The sequence below is a fragment of the Antechinus flavipes genome, chromosome 1 (assembly GCF_016432865.1).
Source record: "Antechinus flavipes isolate AdamAnt ecotype Samford, QLD, Australia chromosome 1, AdamAnt_v2, whole genome shotgun sequence".
NCBI classification, from domain to species: Eukaryota; Metazoa; Chordata; class Mammalia; order Dasyuromorphia; family Dasyuridae; genus Antechinus; species Antechinus flavipes.
In genome coordinates, this window is record NC_067398.1 from 138326853 (window position 1) to 138342083 (window position 15231).

The 15231-nt window shown below is 35.3% G+C and overlaps 1 protein-coding gene across 1 annotated transcript in view; it reads right to left on the bottom strand.

The window, feature by feature from the left end:
* Positions 1-13801, bottom strand: part of SLC38A9 (solute carrier family 38 member 9) — an 82570-nt gene extending 68769 nt beyond the window's left edge. The window contains exons 1-3 of the mRNA XM_051990798.1: positions 13555-13801; positions 12721-12762; positions 5817-5968 (exon numbers count right to left, since the gene is read on the bottom strand). Of these exons, the coding sequence (XP_051846758.1) occupies positions 5817-5920 (104 nt within the window). The 5' untranslated portion in view covers positions 5921-5968; positions 12721-12762; positions 13555-13801. The remainder of the gene's footprint in view (positions 1-5816; positions 5969-12720; positions 12763-13554) is intronic.
* Between the last annotated feature and the right edge of the window lie 1430 nt (positions 13802-15231).

Here is a 15231-nt window from a genome sequence, read left to right on the forward strand (position 1 = left end):
ACTATGTTTTTGCTAGCTTACATAATCTTACCAGCATGTCAAGGCTCAAGGAACACAGGAAATACGCTTTCATGATGCAACAAAATGTCAAAAATGTTTTAAAAGCAGAATTTCAGATCATATTTTTATCCATTTAGCATACTTGAAAATGAAAGCTTTTTTTTTAAATTACTATTTTCTCTCTATGCTATATTTTTATAGCATCCCATCCCCAAATTTTTAGCTTTTTCCCTTTACCACAGGCTTTTAAAATTTCAAGTGTTATAATAATTTCATGACTCTTAGGGACTTAATAAATAGTTGTTAATTGATAACAATGGAAAAAAACACACTTTCTTGTGTTCTTTTTAATTTTTATTTTTGCAAACAATCAGGGTTAAGTGATTTCCTTATATTCTTAAATGCTGAGAACTACCTACTAGATGGCCCAATACAGGACACAATGTTCATCTTTTGAAACAGTATCCCAGAAATAAACATTAATAATGACAAATTGTACAAATATATCATTTTCTATCTTCACAGTGGGATCTTCTGTGGCTGCCAAACACTTTTTTTTTTTTTTTGATAAATAAGGGAAAACAAAGGAGTTTGTGCCTGGAAATTCCCTGGTCCCTTGTGAAAACATCTTGGTGATCTTTAGCTTGCTGACATGCAGTTCACTTCCTACCCAGCTGAAGTCTACCTCTTTTTGGAAGCTGTACCATATCCTCTTTCACACTATCCTCACTAAATTGACCAAAGATGGCTAGTTCTTGTGGTCCTAGTTTAGCTTTCTAATTTGTCCAGGCAAAATAAATTTCTTAGTAGTCCGAAGTCTTGATGCTCTAAGTTCAGTAGCCCCCTTATTCACATCCAAGGTTTTGCTTACATTTCCCTATAAAAGACGGTTCTTCATTACCTGGGAACTACTAGAGCTTCTGACAGTTGCTAAGCTTATTGATATATTGCAGTAAAATATCCATTGGGCCAGAAGTGTTTACCCTTAATTTGTGGCTTAAACATAAAATCTTAATAAGATAGCAATTAAATGCAAACTTAGCAATATTTTATTATCATTCTCTAGAGAGAGAAGGTTTTGGCTGATGCTTCAACTTAGTATATAATAAAGCATACACACACACACGTATAAATATATATACATAAATATACACATACACACAGTGTTCCTAATATCTTATTCTAGTTCTGAGATATAGAAACTTAAAACGGCACTAAAAATTCTAGGACATTATGCACATACATATTTATTTGTTATTCATATTTTCATATTTCATATTCATGAATTCATATTCATATTACTCCTAAAATGTATCAATATGGCTAAAAGTCACTGAATGAATTTATCAATAGGAAAAACTCATCCATTGTGCAAAGTCATCTTGGAATATTACTGGTTATTTTGTTTAACTTAGATATTTGTCCTACCACAACCAAATTTCTGGGTTGTTTATTCAAAATCTCAAGTTTCTGATATTTCTCTGGTTCTTCTCTTCTGAATTTTCCTTAGCTTAATCATCTTGTTAAATTAAATAATTTCCTTCCTTGTAAGATAAAATGAAGAAAGAGAAGTGGCTACTAAGAATGCCTGGTTAGATTTCAAGGGGGATAGAAGGAAGAAGTTCCCATGATAAAATTCTATTAGATACTCAGTAGCAAACAAATAATTTCAATCATGGACAAAGGGAGCCAATTTTCAAAAATTTCCTTAAGCCAAGTAATCATATTCATTAGTTGTAAATTTCACTTGTAAAATTTCATGGAATCCCAGTTTGTAGTAAAATAGTTATGTTTCTAGTTTTGGTTTTTTCCCCCAGTCTTTAAATTCAGAAAGTATTGTTTAAAAACCATTGTCCTAAAGGATGGATTTTTAATTTTTTTTTTATTATAGCTTTTTATATACAAAACATATGCATGGGTAATTTTTCAACACTGACCCTTGCAAAAACTTCTGTAAGAATAGATTTTTTTTTTAAAGCTACTAAGTAGTTTGTAACATGAAGGCAAAAGTATGTAAGGATCAATTTTGGAATAAATCACAAATTACAACATGAAGAAATTGAAATTCAAGTTAGGTGCTATGTATGAATACTTATTACTAAATACCTAACACCTTATACCACATAACACATTAAATTTTAAATGGAAGGCCTAAATGAGTAAAAGTCACATCATAATAAAGCAAAAGATAATGGAAGGAGATACATTTTATAATATGAGTAAAGGAAGAGTCTTGAGGACCAGTTGAGGGTCAAGAAGAATCATAGGAGATAACATGGGCAATTCTGATTTTAAAAAATTAAAGGATTTTTAAAAACAAAATTAGTATGCTGGGAATTAGAAAACAAGGAAATGACAAACAACTCCAGTATTTTTGCCCCTAATTGGGTCCTTCTTCAGTTCATTTTGCAGATGAGGAAACTGAAGCAAAAAAGTTCAACTCTCTTGCCCAGAGTCACACAGCTAGGACGTATACATGGTGAAGTCAGGAAGCTGAATCTTCCTCATTTCAGGCTGGATACTCTATACACTAAGGCACCTAGCTGCCTTATAGAGAATTAATTAAGGATGAGTAGCTGGAGGGAAGGACCAGTTAATATTAAATAACAAATTTGTCTTAGACCCAGTAAGTATAATCGTGTGAATTCTTCCAGTTCTATTCAGCAACATGTGTGTAGGAATGGAGGAGGAAGACACTGAGAAAAATCCTAGGGTTTTGAAGATTACGTAATCTAAATACCCGATTTACAGATGAGAAGACAGGACTAAAAAGGCAAAATGACTTACTCAAACTCATACTCAGTAATTTGCAGAGCCCACTAACAAAAAAAACTAAAGCTTTTTCTGTTAGGCCCAATACACTGTGACAGTCCCTTGATTCTATTTTGACCTCAGGTTCCCTGAATGTTAAAGAGGTCCAATATATCACTTTCTCAGTCTGATGAGTATGGAGTTACAGAATGAGTTCCTATGAAACAGAGTAGGTAAGTAACAAAAAGAAACCACTGAAAACAGTAGTCTGATGTCTGACAACTCCAGAATTCAAATCACTGGGCAAGGATTCCCTTTTTGAACAGAAAGGAAAATTGGGAAGAAACTTGGAAGTAATTAGATTTAGACCAAAATCTTAAAACATAACTCATGACAATCTCAAAATGGGCATGTGAACTCAATCTAAAAGATCACATAAAATAAGGATTAAAAGAAAATGTGACTAAATATCTTTTATAACTGTGGATAAGGGGAAAATTCTGAAGTAAACAATGGAGAGAAAGAATTGTCAAAGAAGAGTTCATTTTGATAACATAAAACCAAAATATTTTGCAGAAATAAAATGATCAAAGAAAAATGGTAGAACAGAAAAAGAATTTTCATTAACTATTATTTAAAAAGTCTGATATTAAAAATATAGGAAACTGATACATATTTCATATTAAGAGCCATTTCCTAATAAATAAGTGCTCAAAATGTACAGTGAATTACAAATAACCACACAAAAACATGTTTCAAATCACTAACAGTAAAAAGAAATGAGTGTCTGGCATACAGCAAATTTTTATTAAATACTTATTATTTTGGGGTAGCTAGGTGGTGACACACACTGTCAGAATTGGTCACTGTATCAGATATATTTGCTTATTTCTGAGTTTTGGACTTTTTTTGGCATCTTGGATTTTTTTAGCACTCTGGTGAAAGCTATGGAATGTTTTTAAATCCATAAAACAAAAATTGCAAAGGAAACCAATTATACTGTAACAGTGATCAAAATATGAAAAAAAAAAACAAGTTCACAGACCCGAGGTTATATAAATCCTGGAGGATACAAGGAGGATTTGCTTAAAATGGTTGTTGATATTAAGACAAAGAGATAAATAAAGCACATTTTAATAAACAAATGAGAAAGTCATAGATCACATGGAAGGGAATTATGGAGAGCAGAGAAAGGGCTGACCCTGGAAGGAAGAGACAAGGATCTTGGTGCTAGTTCTAAGAGTGAAGGCAGTAGCACTTGTAGGCATGCCTTTTCCTTTTCCAGGGCTCAGTTTCTTTTTATGCAAATGAATCCATTAGACTTGATGGTTTCTAATGATTATTTCAGCTCTTAGATTCTAAGATCCCAGGAACCAAGTGGGAGTCACCTAGTCCTACCCTCTACCCCCCAAACAATCTCTACAAGCCCTCCAAACTAGTGTAAATCCTATTTAAATATTCATATTTTCTATTTACTTATCTGTGTACATGTCATTTTGACCCAATAAAGTATAGGCTTCTTGAGCACAACACCTAGAACATAGCAGGCACTTAATATTATGTTTGCTGAATGAATGACTGAGTTCTATAAATTCAATAAACTAAAGCTATCATCATGCTGAAAGTGAATCAAAGAAACAGAAGAGGATAAACTAAAAAAGTAAAAGTAACCAGACACTGTAGTTTATAACAAAACTCATATCATGGCTTCAGGCTCCCCTGTGTGGTAAAGCCAGCAAACTTCACACCAAGTAAAGTCAAAAGCAAAGTCTTGATTTTCTGGCATTTTAATTTCTGAATGTTTGGGGATTTGTTGTAGTCGTTGTTTTACCATAACAGCTTGTGTTTCTTTGTCCTTTAAATTAAAGGCCTGAAGGCTAGCAGAATTTCCACTCATCATCTCTCATTTTGATTTCAATTCTGCATGAAACCATACAACTTTTATTGAAGTTATAAATGACAAAGTGTACTGGATTTGGAGAGGGTCTGGGTTTGAACAGTGCTTGATTAATTCCTATCTTTGTGATCTCTGGTAAATTTTTTTACTTCTCTAGGCTTCAATTACCTCGTCAGTAAGATGAAGATGGCCTAGATTATTGCCAAAGTTTAGCACAGCTCAAATCTGTGATCCTCACAGATTCACATTCTTCTGATCAGAAGATCATTTATAATTTTAAAACTCACGAATTTCAATACTGTTTGTATCTATACAGGATTTGTGATTTCATTGGTATAAAAAAGCCTTCAACTCCTTTGTCAGAATGTTTATCTTCAATTTATCTTAGAAGTTTACCTGGAGCACTGAGAGCTTATGGATTTGCCCAAAGTCAATATGTGGGCAGAAGCCGGACAGAAATCTAGGTTTATCTGAACCAGCAAACTAGCTTTCTTTATATCCAGTAGGCAATATTGCTCCTCTCACATAATTACAATTCTTAAAAAAACATTAACAAAAAGTCAAGGTCACCATCCTATCATGATGAGGTACTGTAGCAAAGCTATATACTACAAATCAATTTCTAATTAAAACAAATATTTTCAGCAAATAGATAATCACTCAATTCACAAATTAAAAAGGGATGGATCATTTAATCACATGACATGCTATGTATTTTTGATGTAGAATTAAGGGAAAATTAAATCCAAAGGAAGATATACTTAATACGTAACATAAATTGGCCATTTTTTAGTCAGCTGTTACTACGATGAAATCATTCCTATAATGAATGTTTCTATTTTTTTTTCTTGAAACTCTTGTGGCACTTTTCAAACACTTAGGACTTTAGCATGGTGAATGAAACCCAGATATTATATCAATTGAACATATATGAATTGTCGTATAAAAGTGACTTTAATAAAAATCATAAAACATAAGGGTAAATACTGCCACCCCAAAACAAAATCCAAAGAAATAACATGAGAAACTGGCTACTTGGTTATCAAATCAAAATTTGTTTGTAATTTAACATTCTAAAATACTAAACAGTCTAATAATAATATTTGCATAATTGCACATGAAATTTAAGGATCAGGGACTATCAATTCCTAACAAATAAAACACTCACCTTTTGGACCTCACATCTGCTGATTCAAACTGAATGTTCATAACTTGAGGATCAACTTCATTATTCACTTCAGAAATGAGGAGCGGTCTAGAATCATCATCCATATTGAAAGGTAAATTTTCTAAAATCTCTGACCTCTGAAGAATTCTGACCTTTACAAACAAAAAGATAAGCAATTTTATTTTCTATATAAAAGACATGATTTTACTATTTACAAGGTTATATTTTTTTCATCATGTAGAACTGAAAAAGAACAATCATGAAATAATCCCTGGGAACAAGTAATGCTTGAAATTTTGATTTCATTGGCAATTTAGTGAAGGACTCAATTTTTTCACCTTAACAAATAATTTAAAGACAGAATACAAGAAAAATTGAAGGTAATTTGTTCTAACTCCTCAAGGAGAAATTCCAGGTTAGAAAGCTAGTAACGTAACTCAGTTGCTTTAAAAAAAAAAAAAAAAAAAAAAAGAGGTACACATAATTAGCATTACATAAGATGTTGGCTATTATAGATAAAAATTCCGTGCTGATAATATTCTTCAATTACCATAAACCAAGCTTACCCAGAAAGGGATCCCTCATTATTAAAGAGGCAGAGAGAATTTCTAAGTATGTATAAGCATATCAACTACTAAACCTGAACTTATATCCAATTGAAAAATACTTGAGAGGTCAATAAGCACAACTTCCTGAATGTCCCATGGCACTCACATGTAAATGACAAAGAACAATAAACCTACTCTAACTCAAAAACCCTGAATATTATATGTAAAAACAAATGTACACATATAAACACACACATGTAGCACATCAGACAATGAATACAAACTTTCTTAGAAAACACACAGCATCTACAGTGAGATGGGAAACTTTGGGCCTTTGGTTTCATTTCATCCAGCCCTTAAGTTAAGTATAAAAGGTGACATCATTTATGCTAAGAAATGCAAAAACCACAATAGTTTTAAGTTCTTAGGAACTGTATCTTACAAAACCACAAGATGGTGCTGTGCCTCCACGGAAGTGTCTCATTTTTTGGTATATTTTGTGATTGTTTTTCTTGACTGTTTTTCTTTTCATGGTTAGAAGTAAGCAAGGAAATCTAAAATCATCTTTTGTTTCTATTATCTACCATTGGATGACACAAAAATAAGTCCATCAATTGATTTGTCTGACTTGATGGAATGAGGGACTTAGGGGATGTAGTTAGATTGGTATTTGGGTCAAATCAGGATTTTTAGTGTTGACTAGGAAATTGCCAATTTGATTAACTTCCGTAGGAAAAGTTCATTGGATGGAATGAATAAAATTAAATTTTTTAAAAATACCAACCAGTGAAAACTAAGGAAATTATAACTAGAACGGAACTTGATAAAGGATTTAAAATATTTGGTGGGAAGGATAAAATTTAGGCTTGGTTTTTAATTTCCAAAAAAAATCTAGAAAACTAGAAAATAATAAATCGCAAAATTAGCTATAACACAGAAATTCAAAAGGGCTGAGCAAGATAGTCAAAAACCCTGGGGATCTATCTCTATCTTCCACATGATAAACAAATTTCAACTTCTAGTGTTCCTGATAATGTTCAGAGTGTAAAAGAAATTGATAAGGGAAAGGGAAGGACTGAAGAATAAGGACTGTTTGTGTTCAAGGGGGAAAAAAATTGTCATATGAAAAGGAATAATCCTTCTCCATTTTGGCCCAAAAGGCAAATCTAAGGACAAAAGGTGAAAATGAAATTCTACATAAAGCTATACAAAAGTAAAGAACTGCCTATTACTAGAGGTCCTCAAGCCAATCTTAGATTGATCATATGGATGGGACATTAGAGAAGGCCTATTCAGTTAGATGAGGAAGCATCTAAGTCCCCTTCCAAATATAAGAATTTGTGATTCTGTGACTTCAGTCATTCATGCCAAAACGCTACTAACACAGATGGCAAAAGAAATTAAAAATATGAAGAGAGCCATCTAGATTAAACTCAAGATCAAGAAAAACCCATAAAAATGACCAGTAATATCAGGATGCTTATGGTATACAATAAAACAAAGAGAACAAAAGCTATCATTCTTTTTTTTTTTTTTTTTTTGCCAAGGCAATTGAGGTTAAGTGATTTGCCCAAGGTCACACAGCTAGTAAGTGTCAAGTTATCTAAGGCTGCATTTGAACTCAGATGCTCCTGACTCCAGGAACAGTGCTCTCTCTACCAACTGTGCCACCTGGCTAATGCTCAGTCATTCTTCTTTTAACAGAAAGAACACTGAAATTTTGAGCCGTCAATCCAATATTAAAAAAACAAAGAAAGCAGAAATAATATGGACTCCTCCTCCATTCTGGCATTCGGTAGTTCTCTCCTCAATGATGCTGTAGAGTTGCAAAGATAACATAAATACAAACTTTGCTACTGTGATTTTAAAATAACATCACTATTTGCAACATGGTCTATAGTAATTATTGTAGGTGCTTAAGTAGCTACATTTAATGATGTTATAAAACAAAGATCTAGATAACAACTCCCATTGTTTGATACAATCATGGTATCTTAGGGCTTAAAGGATCCTTAGAGGCCATCAAATTTTATAGATGTCCAAATAAGAATCCCTTCTACAATACACCACAAAGAATAAGCTAGCTCTTACATGAAGACTTCCAGAGCAGAGGAATATACAACCTATAAAGGCAGTCCAATTCCACTTCTCAATATATATAATCAATGATATTTTTATACTGGAATTAAATATCATTCTGTAATTTCTGACCATTGATTTCTAGTTCTGCCAGACATTCATAAATAAAATCAGTCACTAAGCACTTATTAAGCACCTGTGTACCAAGTTCATGCTAGACAATGGGTATAAAAAGACAAAAAAGAAAACAGTTCCCCCTTTTAGGATCTTCCATTCTATTAGGTGACAATACACATAACCGAATATACAAAAAACCAAAATTGGATGGTAATGGGAGGAAAGTATAAGGAAATGGGAGGGCAGGAAAGGCTTCATGTAGAAGGTGGTGTCCGAGTTGATTTTTAAAGAAGGGATACCAAGAGGCAGACGTGAAAAGGTACATTCTGGGCATGGGGGACAACATTGATGGGAAGTAACACTATGTGTAAAGAACAGAAAGATGGGCAATCTGGTTGGGCCAAAAGTATCTGGGAGAGACTGATGTCTAATAAGCATAAAAAGGCAGGAGTTAATAGAACCAAAAGGAATATAAGTGACTACTGAAATGGACCTCCTTATTCTACAAAAAAGGAAATTAAGGCTGAGGGGGTTAAGTATTTAGGGCAGGATTTGAATTCAGGTCATCCTAATGCCTATCAAAGCTTTCTGAAAGACTTTAAATGCCAAACAAAAGAATTTATATCGGTTCCAAACATAAAAGGAGCCCCAAAAATTTAATGAGTAAGAAAGTGACATGGTTACACCTAGATTTGTTAGAAAAATCAATGTAAGGATTATATAAAAAAAAGAATTACAGAGGAAAGAGACGAGACAGAGAAACCAATTAGATGGTGATTGCAGTGATGCAAGCTATAGATAATAAAGTCTTAAAACTAAGCTCCTACAATATGCTTATAGTGAAAAGAGGAATAGCATTGTGGAAAACAAGTTAAATCCTCTTCTACATGTTGTTGGTGTTCAGTCATTTTCAGTCATGTCTGAGTCTTCATGACCTTATTTGGGGTTATCTTGGCAAAGATACCAGAGTGGTTTGCCATCTCTTTCTGCAGTTTCTTTTACAGATGAGGAAAGTGAGGCAAACAATGAAGAAATTTGTCTAGGGTTACTGTCTAAGGCCGGATTTGAACTCAGGAATATGAATGAGTCTTCCTGGCTCCAGTCATGCACTCTATCCACTATTCCATAGTAGTCCTTTAACCTAACTTCCTTAATTGTTCTTTCCTCTACACTCAACACTACCAGTTGCTTCAGCCAATATTATTGGTTGATCTCAAGTCCTTCATTATAGACTTCCAAAATGCAGTGCTCACAATTGCATCCAATACCACAAAAGGCAAAACCAGGACAGAACACAGTAGAATCAATATTTCCTTAGTTCTGGGCACTAAACCTCTTTTAAGAAAGCCTAAAATATATTAGTCTTTTGGCTGCAAAATCACAAGTTGACTCTTATTGAACTTACATACCACTAATCCTTTTCAGATGAACTGCAGCCTAGCCATGACTCCCTCATGTTGTACTTGAAGATAACATCTGAATCAGTGTGTAAGAGTTCCTGTCCAATTTCATCTCTTCCTTTGGCTGACTATTCTAACCTGTCCACATCTTTTGAGATACAGACTTTGTAAACCAACTTATTAGCTTTGAATCTTAGCTTGGTATACAAATCTGACACAAAAGCTATTCATGTCTTTCTTTGCCCCCAATAGAGAATAAACTTCCTGAAGGCAGGAACCCCTGTCATTGTATCTCTAGCATCTCCTGCAAAGTAGGTATTTAATGTTTGACTAGTTCATTCAAATCACTAATAACAATAGTACAAAGCACAGAATCAAACATATATCCGTGGGTCATTCTATTAATCCTCCTTCTGAAATAAGGGTTTTTATGCTGGGGAAGCATAAACCCTCAGAGGATCCACAGAGATTTCAGTGGATCCTTTAACTTCAATAGGAGGAAAATTATACCTTTATTTTAAACTCATCTGTAAGTGAAATTTAGCATTTCCTTTAATTTTAAATGTAGGCAAGAAACATCATTTGGAGAAAATCTTCATCAGTCGGCCAGAGATCCATGACACACAAAAAAGTTAAGAACTACTTTTCTTGGCTAACATGACACCATTAATGAACTTTCAGTCCACCAATCAAACAGTTACAAATTCACCTATTACTATCTAGCCTACATTTTCCTATCATATACATAAGAAATTCATGAAAAACTCTTGTCATATACTTTGCTGGAATCTAAGTAAATCACACCTGACTTAACAAGCTAATTAAGGACCCTGTCAAAAGAAAATGAAGTTAGTCTGATAAGGTTTTTCTTGATGAAACCATCCTGCCTTGTGATTACCTACTTCTTGGATAATACCTTCTGGAATTCTGGAGTTCACCAGCTTATAATGCTGCATTTTCCATTCTCTTCTTTTTTTGTGAAAATGGGGAGAACTGCTGTGATCCTTCCTTCAATTTTAGAGAGATTTCCAACAGTGATTTCAGAGATTTCCTTCCTTCAATTTTAGAGAGATTTCCAACAGTGATTTCAGAGATTCTTCAGCAGCCATATCTACCAGTTCTTATAGTACTATGAGAGTACTATGAACTGAACTCATGAAGTACAACTAAGTATCTTCTTTTTATATATCCTTACTTATCTTGGATAGCAACTTATTATTCCAAATAGCCATTTCTGTCCTGCTCTTTCTAGTTCTATGATCAATTCTCCTTGGTAGATAAAACAAAAAGAAAATTAAAGTTGAATAGTTTTGCTTTTTTTTTTTTTTTTATTATCAAGTTCCATTTAACCTTAGCAGCAGTCCTATTCATCATCTAAGTGGCTTTCCTCCTATACAGCTAACAACAAAATAAACTTTTCTTTTCTTTCTTTTTAATGATTCAATCTGTGTTCAGACATAACCAGTTTCTTCTCTGAATATGGATAGGATTCTTCATTATAAGTCCTTCAGAGTAGCCATGGATCACTGTACTGCAAGAATAGCAAAGTCATCTGGTTGTCCCAGAACATTGCTATTACTTTGTATACAGAACATTTCATTTTGCTTGCGTTTATGAAGGACTTTGTTTTTTTTTTTTCCCCCAAGAACATTCTGTTCATCCTTTCCCACAGAACAAAAATACTCCATGATAACCATATAGCACAACTTATTCAGCCATTCCCCAATTGATGGGCAATCCCTCAATTTCCAATTCTTTGCTCTGAAAAGAGAGTTCTACAAATATTTTTGTACATATAGTCTTTTTCATTTCCCCCCTTTTAAAATCTCTTTTGGTAATCCTGGCTAATAGAGGTATTGTTAGTTCAAAGGATATGGTAGGTTATAGCAAATGAATTTATAGCCCTTTGGGCATAAATCATATCTTTGGATCATTTATCAAGTAGGGCATGGCTCTCATTTTTTATAAATTTGACTCAGTTTTCTCCATTTTATTTTCATTAGCTTTCCTCATCCATTTCAGTTCATCCTGAACTTTAGTGTTTCTGTTACTTCTTATACGACAACTTGAGTATACTTTAGTAGTTTTCCCTTGATTGCCCTTCTTCCTATCTTCTGGCAAGTGTTTAAAATCAAAGTTTCTACACAGTTCTCTTTATGTTGTTATCTAATCTATAATTCACATTAAACTTTCCATTATGAACTAGAAATATTTTTTGTAAAATATCATTCTGTAAAATAATGTACAGCATATTTTAAGGTCACAATGAATGGGACCATCAACTTTTCCTAAGATATGTAGTATTAAAAATACTGAGATGGAATCTAAAGAAACTTTGTTTTCAAATAACTTATTTATTTCTAAAGGCAGATGAGATCCACTTATATTTTTCAAACATTATCTAACATGAAGTGGAAAAAGCAATGGGGTTTGAACCAGAGTTTTTATACACTTAGCTTTGCTACTGAAAACTGGCTATTTAACCTCCCCAGGTTTGAGTTTCTTCATCTGCAGAAGAAAGGGGCAAAACTAAGTTATCTCAAAGGTTCCTTTCCAGCTCTAAATACTAGAGTCTGGGAGTAAGGTGAATGTTTCTCCTCTTATGCCAAGTAGCATCTTGGCTTGCTACCACACATGTTATATTAACATATATATATAGCTTTACTAAACTGGGGTGGGGGAAGGGGAGAAAGGCAACTCTATGTTGAATTTACCTAACCTCAATAAAGACGGGAAAAAATAAATTTCTTTTCTAGTTACCTGTTGGCCTGCATATGAAAATTCCTTTTCAGACTTGGAATACTGTAACAAAAAGGAGACACGTTAGATTGAACCACCACCACTAGTTTCATCACAGTGATAGATACAAAGCTTTTTAATAATGCCCTACTCTCTAATTTAGGTATGGATAAGATGACACGCCCTTGATTGACAACTTTATAAATTCTCTGTGACTCAGAGCTCTGCATTTCAGCAGGTACCACAGTTCACACTCCTTTCCTGGGAATCCCTCCACACAACCTGGCCTTACTACAGGACACTACACGACGGGGTGGGGGTGGAGGGGAGACGGGAGACGTTGTGAGATCTTCCTATTGATGCTGTCTTTCGTCAGGTCCCTCAACTTTTCCTGTGCTGGGGTCCTCTGATAGGTGGAATTCTTCCTCCCCATCCTCCCACTCCTCGGCCCCACGCCCACGCCCGAGCGTCCCAGTCATAAATCAGGGTCTCGAACCCCCTCCCCTCCTGCCGATCCCCGGAGTTTATTTTACCCACGATCTTATCTTACCTTACCCCTTCTGTCCTCACCCCCTTCCCCTGCGCCTATATTTTCTTCTCCTCTCCAGCCCTAGCACCCGAGCAGTACGGAAACCTTAAATTTGGTTTTCCCAATTATGCCGTCCCTCCCTAAAGAGCCGCTTTTCTCCAGCCCCAGATAGGGGGAATCCCAAAACGTTTTACCGACTTCTCAGTATCAGCTCTTTTGAGCCTTCCTGGTAGCCTCAGGGATGGAGGCGGATCTTGCTTTGTCTGGGGAAAGACTGAAGAGAGAGGAAAGATGGATGGGGAGAGGGGAGGGGGGGCTTAGTCTACCTGACAGGGCTGGGCGAGTGGGGAAGGAGCCAAATCGAGGACAGGACAGCACAGCCAAAGAGCCCCTACAGCCCTACTCAAAAAACCAGCAATCCCCGGCTTTCCCTAAACAGGAAGTGGCAACTTGAGCTCAGCGCAAGGATCGATGGGGAATGGAGTTTTCGCCTCTGAATGTACTCGAGCCTCTAGACCCATGTGGACTACAGCCCCCACAAGACCCCGCGGCAAATCTGGGCTCGCTTTGGAGCAGTAGTATCAGCTCAGCTCCAGAAAAGGAATGTGGGTGGCTGGTCCTACACCGGTGCCTTCCCTTGCTTCCCCACTTCGGGAGAACAGTCTCGGGAGCCCGCCGTTGGGACTCTGTAGTCACGTGCAGTGAGGGCTTTGTGGGACATCCTGGGACCCCAGGCCCGGTCTCTCCTCTTGCTGTTGTTGCTTGTCACGTGTCTCTCTCCGCCCAGCCAAAACCCCCAGAGCAGCCCGCGGAGGTGGTTTGCAGATCTAGTTCTTGTCATGCTTGCTGTATAATTTGTTGGACCAGTAGATAAGTTGTCCTCTGGCATCAGATAAGACTAATTCCATCGAAATGTAGCTTATCTTTTAACGATGCACCTGATCTCTTCAAATATGTGGAAAGAGTTCTGAGAGACGGCTCCTGGGTTCATATTCGAGAGTTTGGAAAGTTTATTAATCTCTCTGGGCCTCCCTTTACTCATCCACAAAAATGTGGGGTTAGAACTAGATAGAACATCCTTAACTTTTTGTGCCTTTGGCATACTGGTGAAGCCCTGTAAACCTTGTCTCAGAATAATTTTTTAAAGCATAAAATACATAGGCTTACAAAGAATAGTAATTCAATTGATTTCCCGCCTTTTTTTCTTTTATTTTCAGTTCCATTCTCTCCCTAACCTCGTCCTCTTCTCCATCCTTTGAGAAGGCAAGAAAAATAAAATCCATAGCCATGCAAAACTAATTTCTGCGTTAGCCATGTTCTTAAAAAAGCAGGAAAAAGACATAGAATAAAATAAACTTTAATTTGCAGAGTCTTTCAATGTTACTTAAGTGGATAGTATGTTTCATTATAGGACCTTTGAAATTGTGTTAGTCATTGTATAAATTATTCTCTTGGTTCTTCTTACTCTACTTGGCATTATTTCTTATAAATGTTCCATACAAGGGAAAGTCAATTATATTGAAATATTTTAAATAAAAATACTTGAAAACCAAGTTCTCTGAAGTCATTTAACAACTCCCAAGGAGGATTTCTAGGGTCTTTTTCAACTGTAGCTGAAAAATTACTAGTTTATGAAGACTCCCTATCACACTCCTTTATTATAATATGGCAAATCCAAAATTTTTCCAATAACCCCATCCTGATGGCCACTTTGATCCTCCATTCTTGAGAGATTGATGCTGTTTGAGTGGTCTAGATTAGTGGTTAGAAGAGAGCTGTTAAGAATCCCCTTTAAATCGACCCGCAAGTTTTAGGAATGAAAGAATTCACTCAGTCTTGAATTATTAGTTTCAAAATGAAAGTTTATTGTTAGATAGAAATCAGTTTACCAAGAGACTGACTTCTATAGTGGCAGATCTATGGAAAATGGAGTTTTGCACTGAGAATGCGGTTCTCAGTGGACAGAAAGTCCTGGCAGCAAAGAGAGCTACCAAAGTCCATCT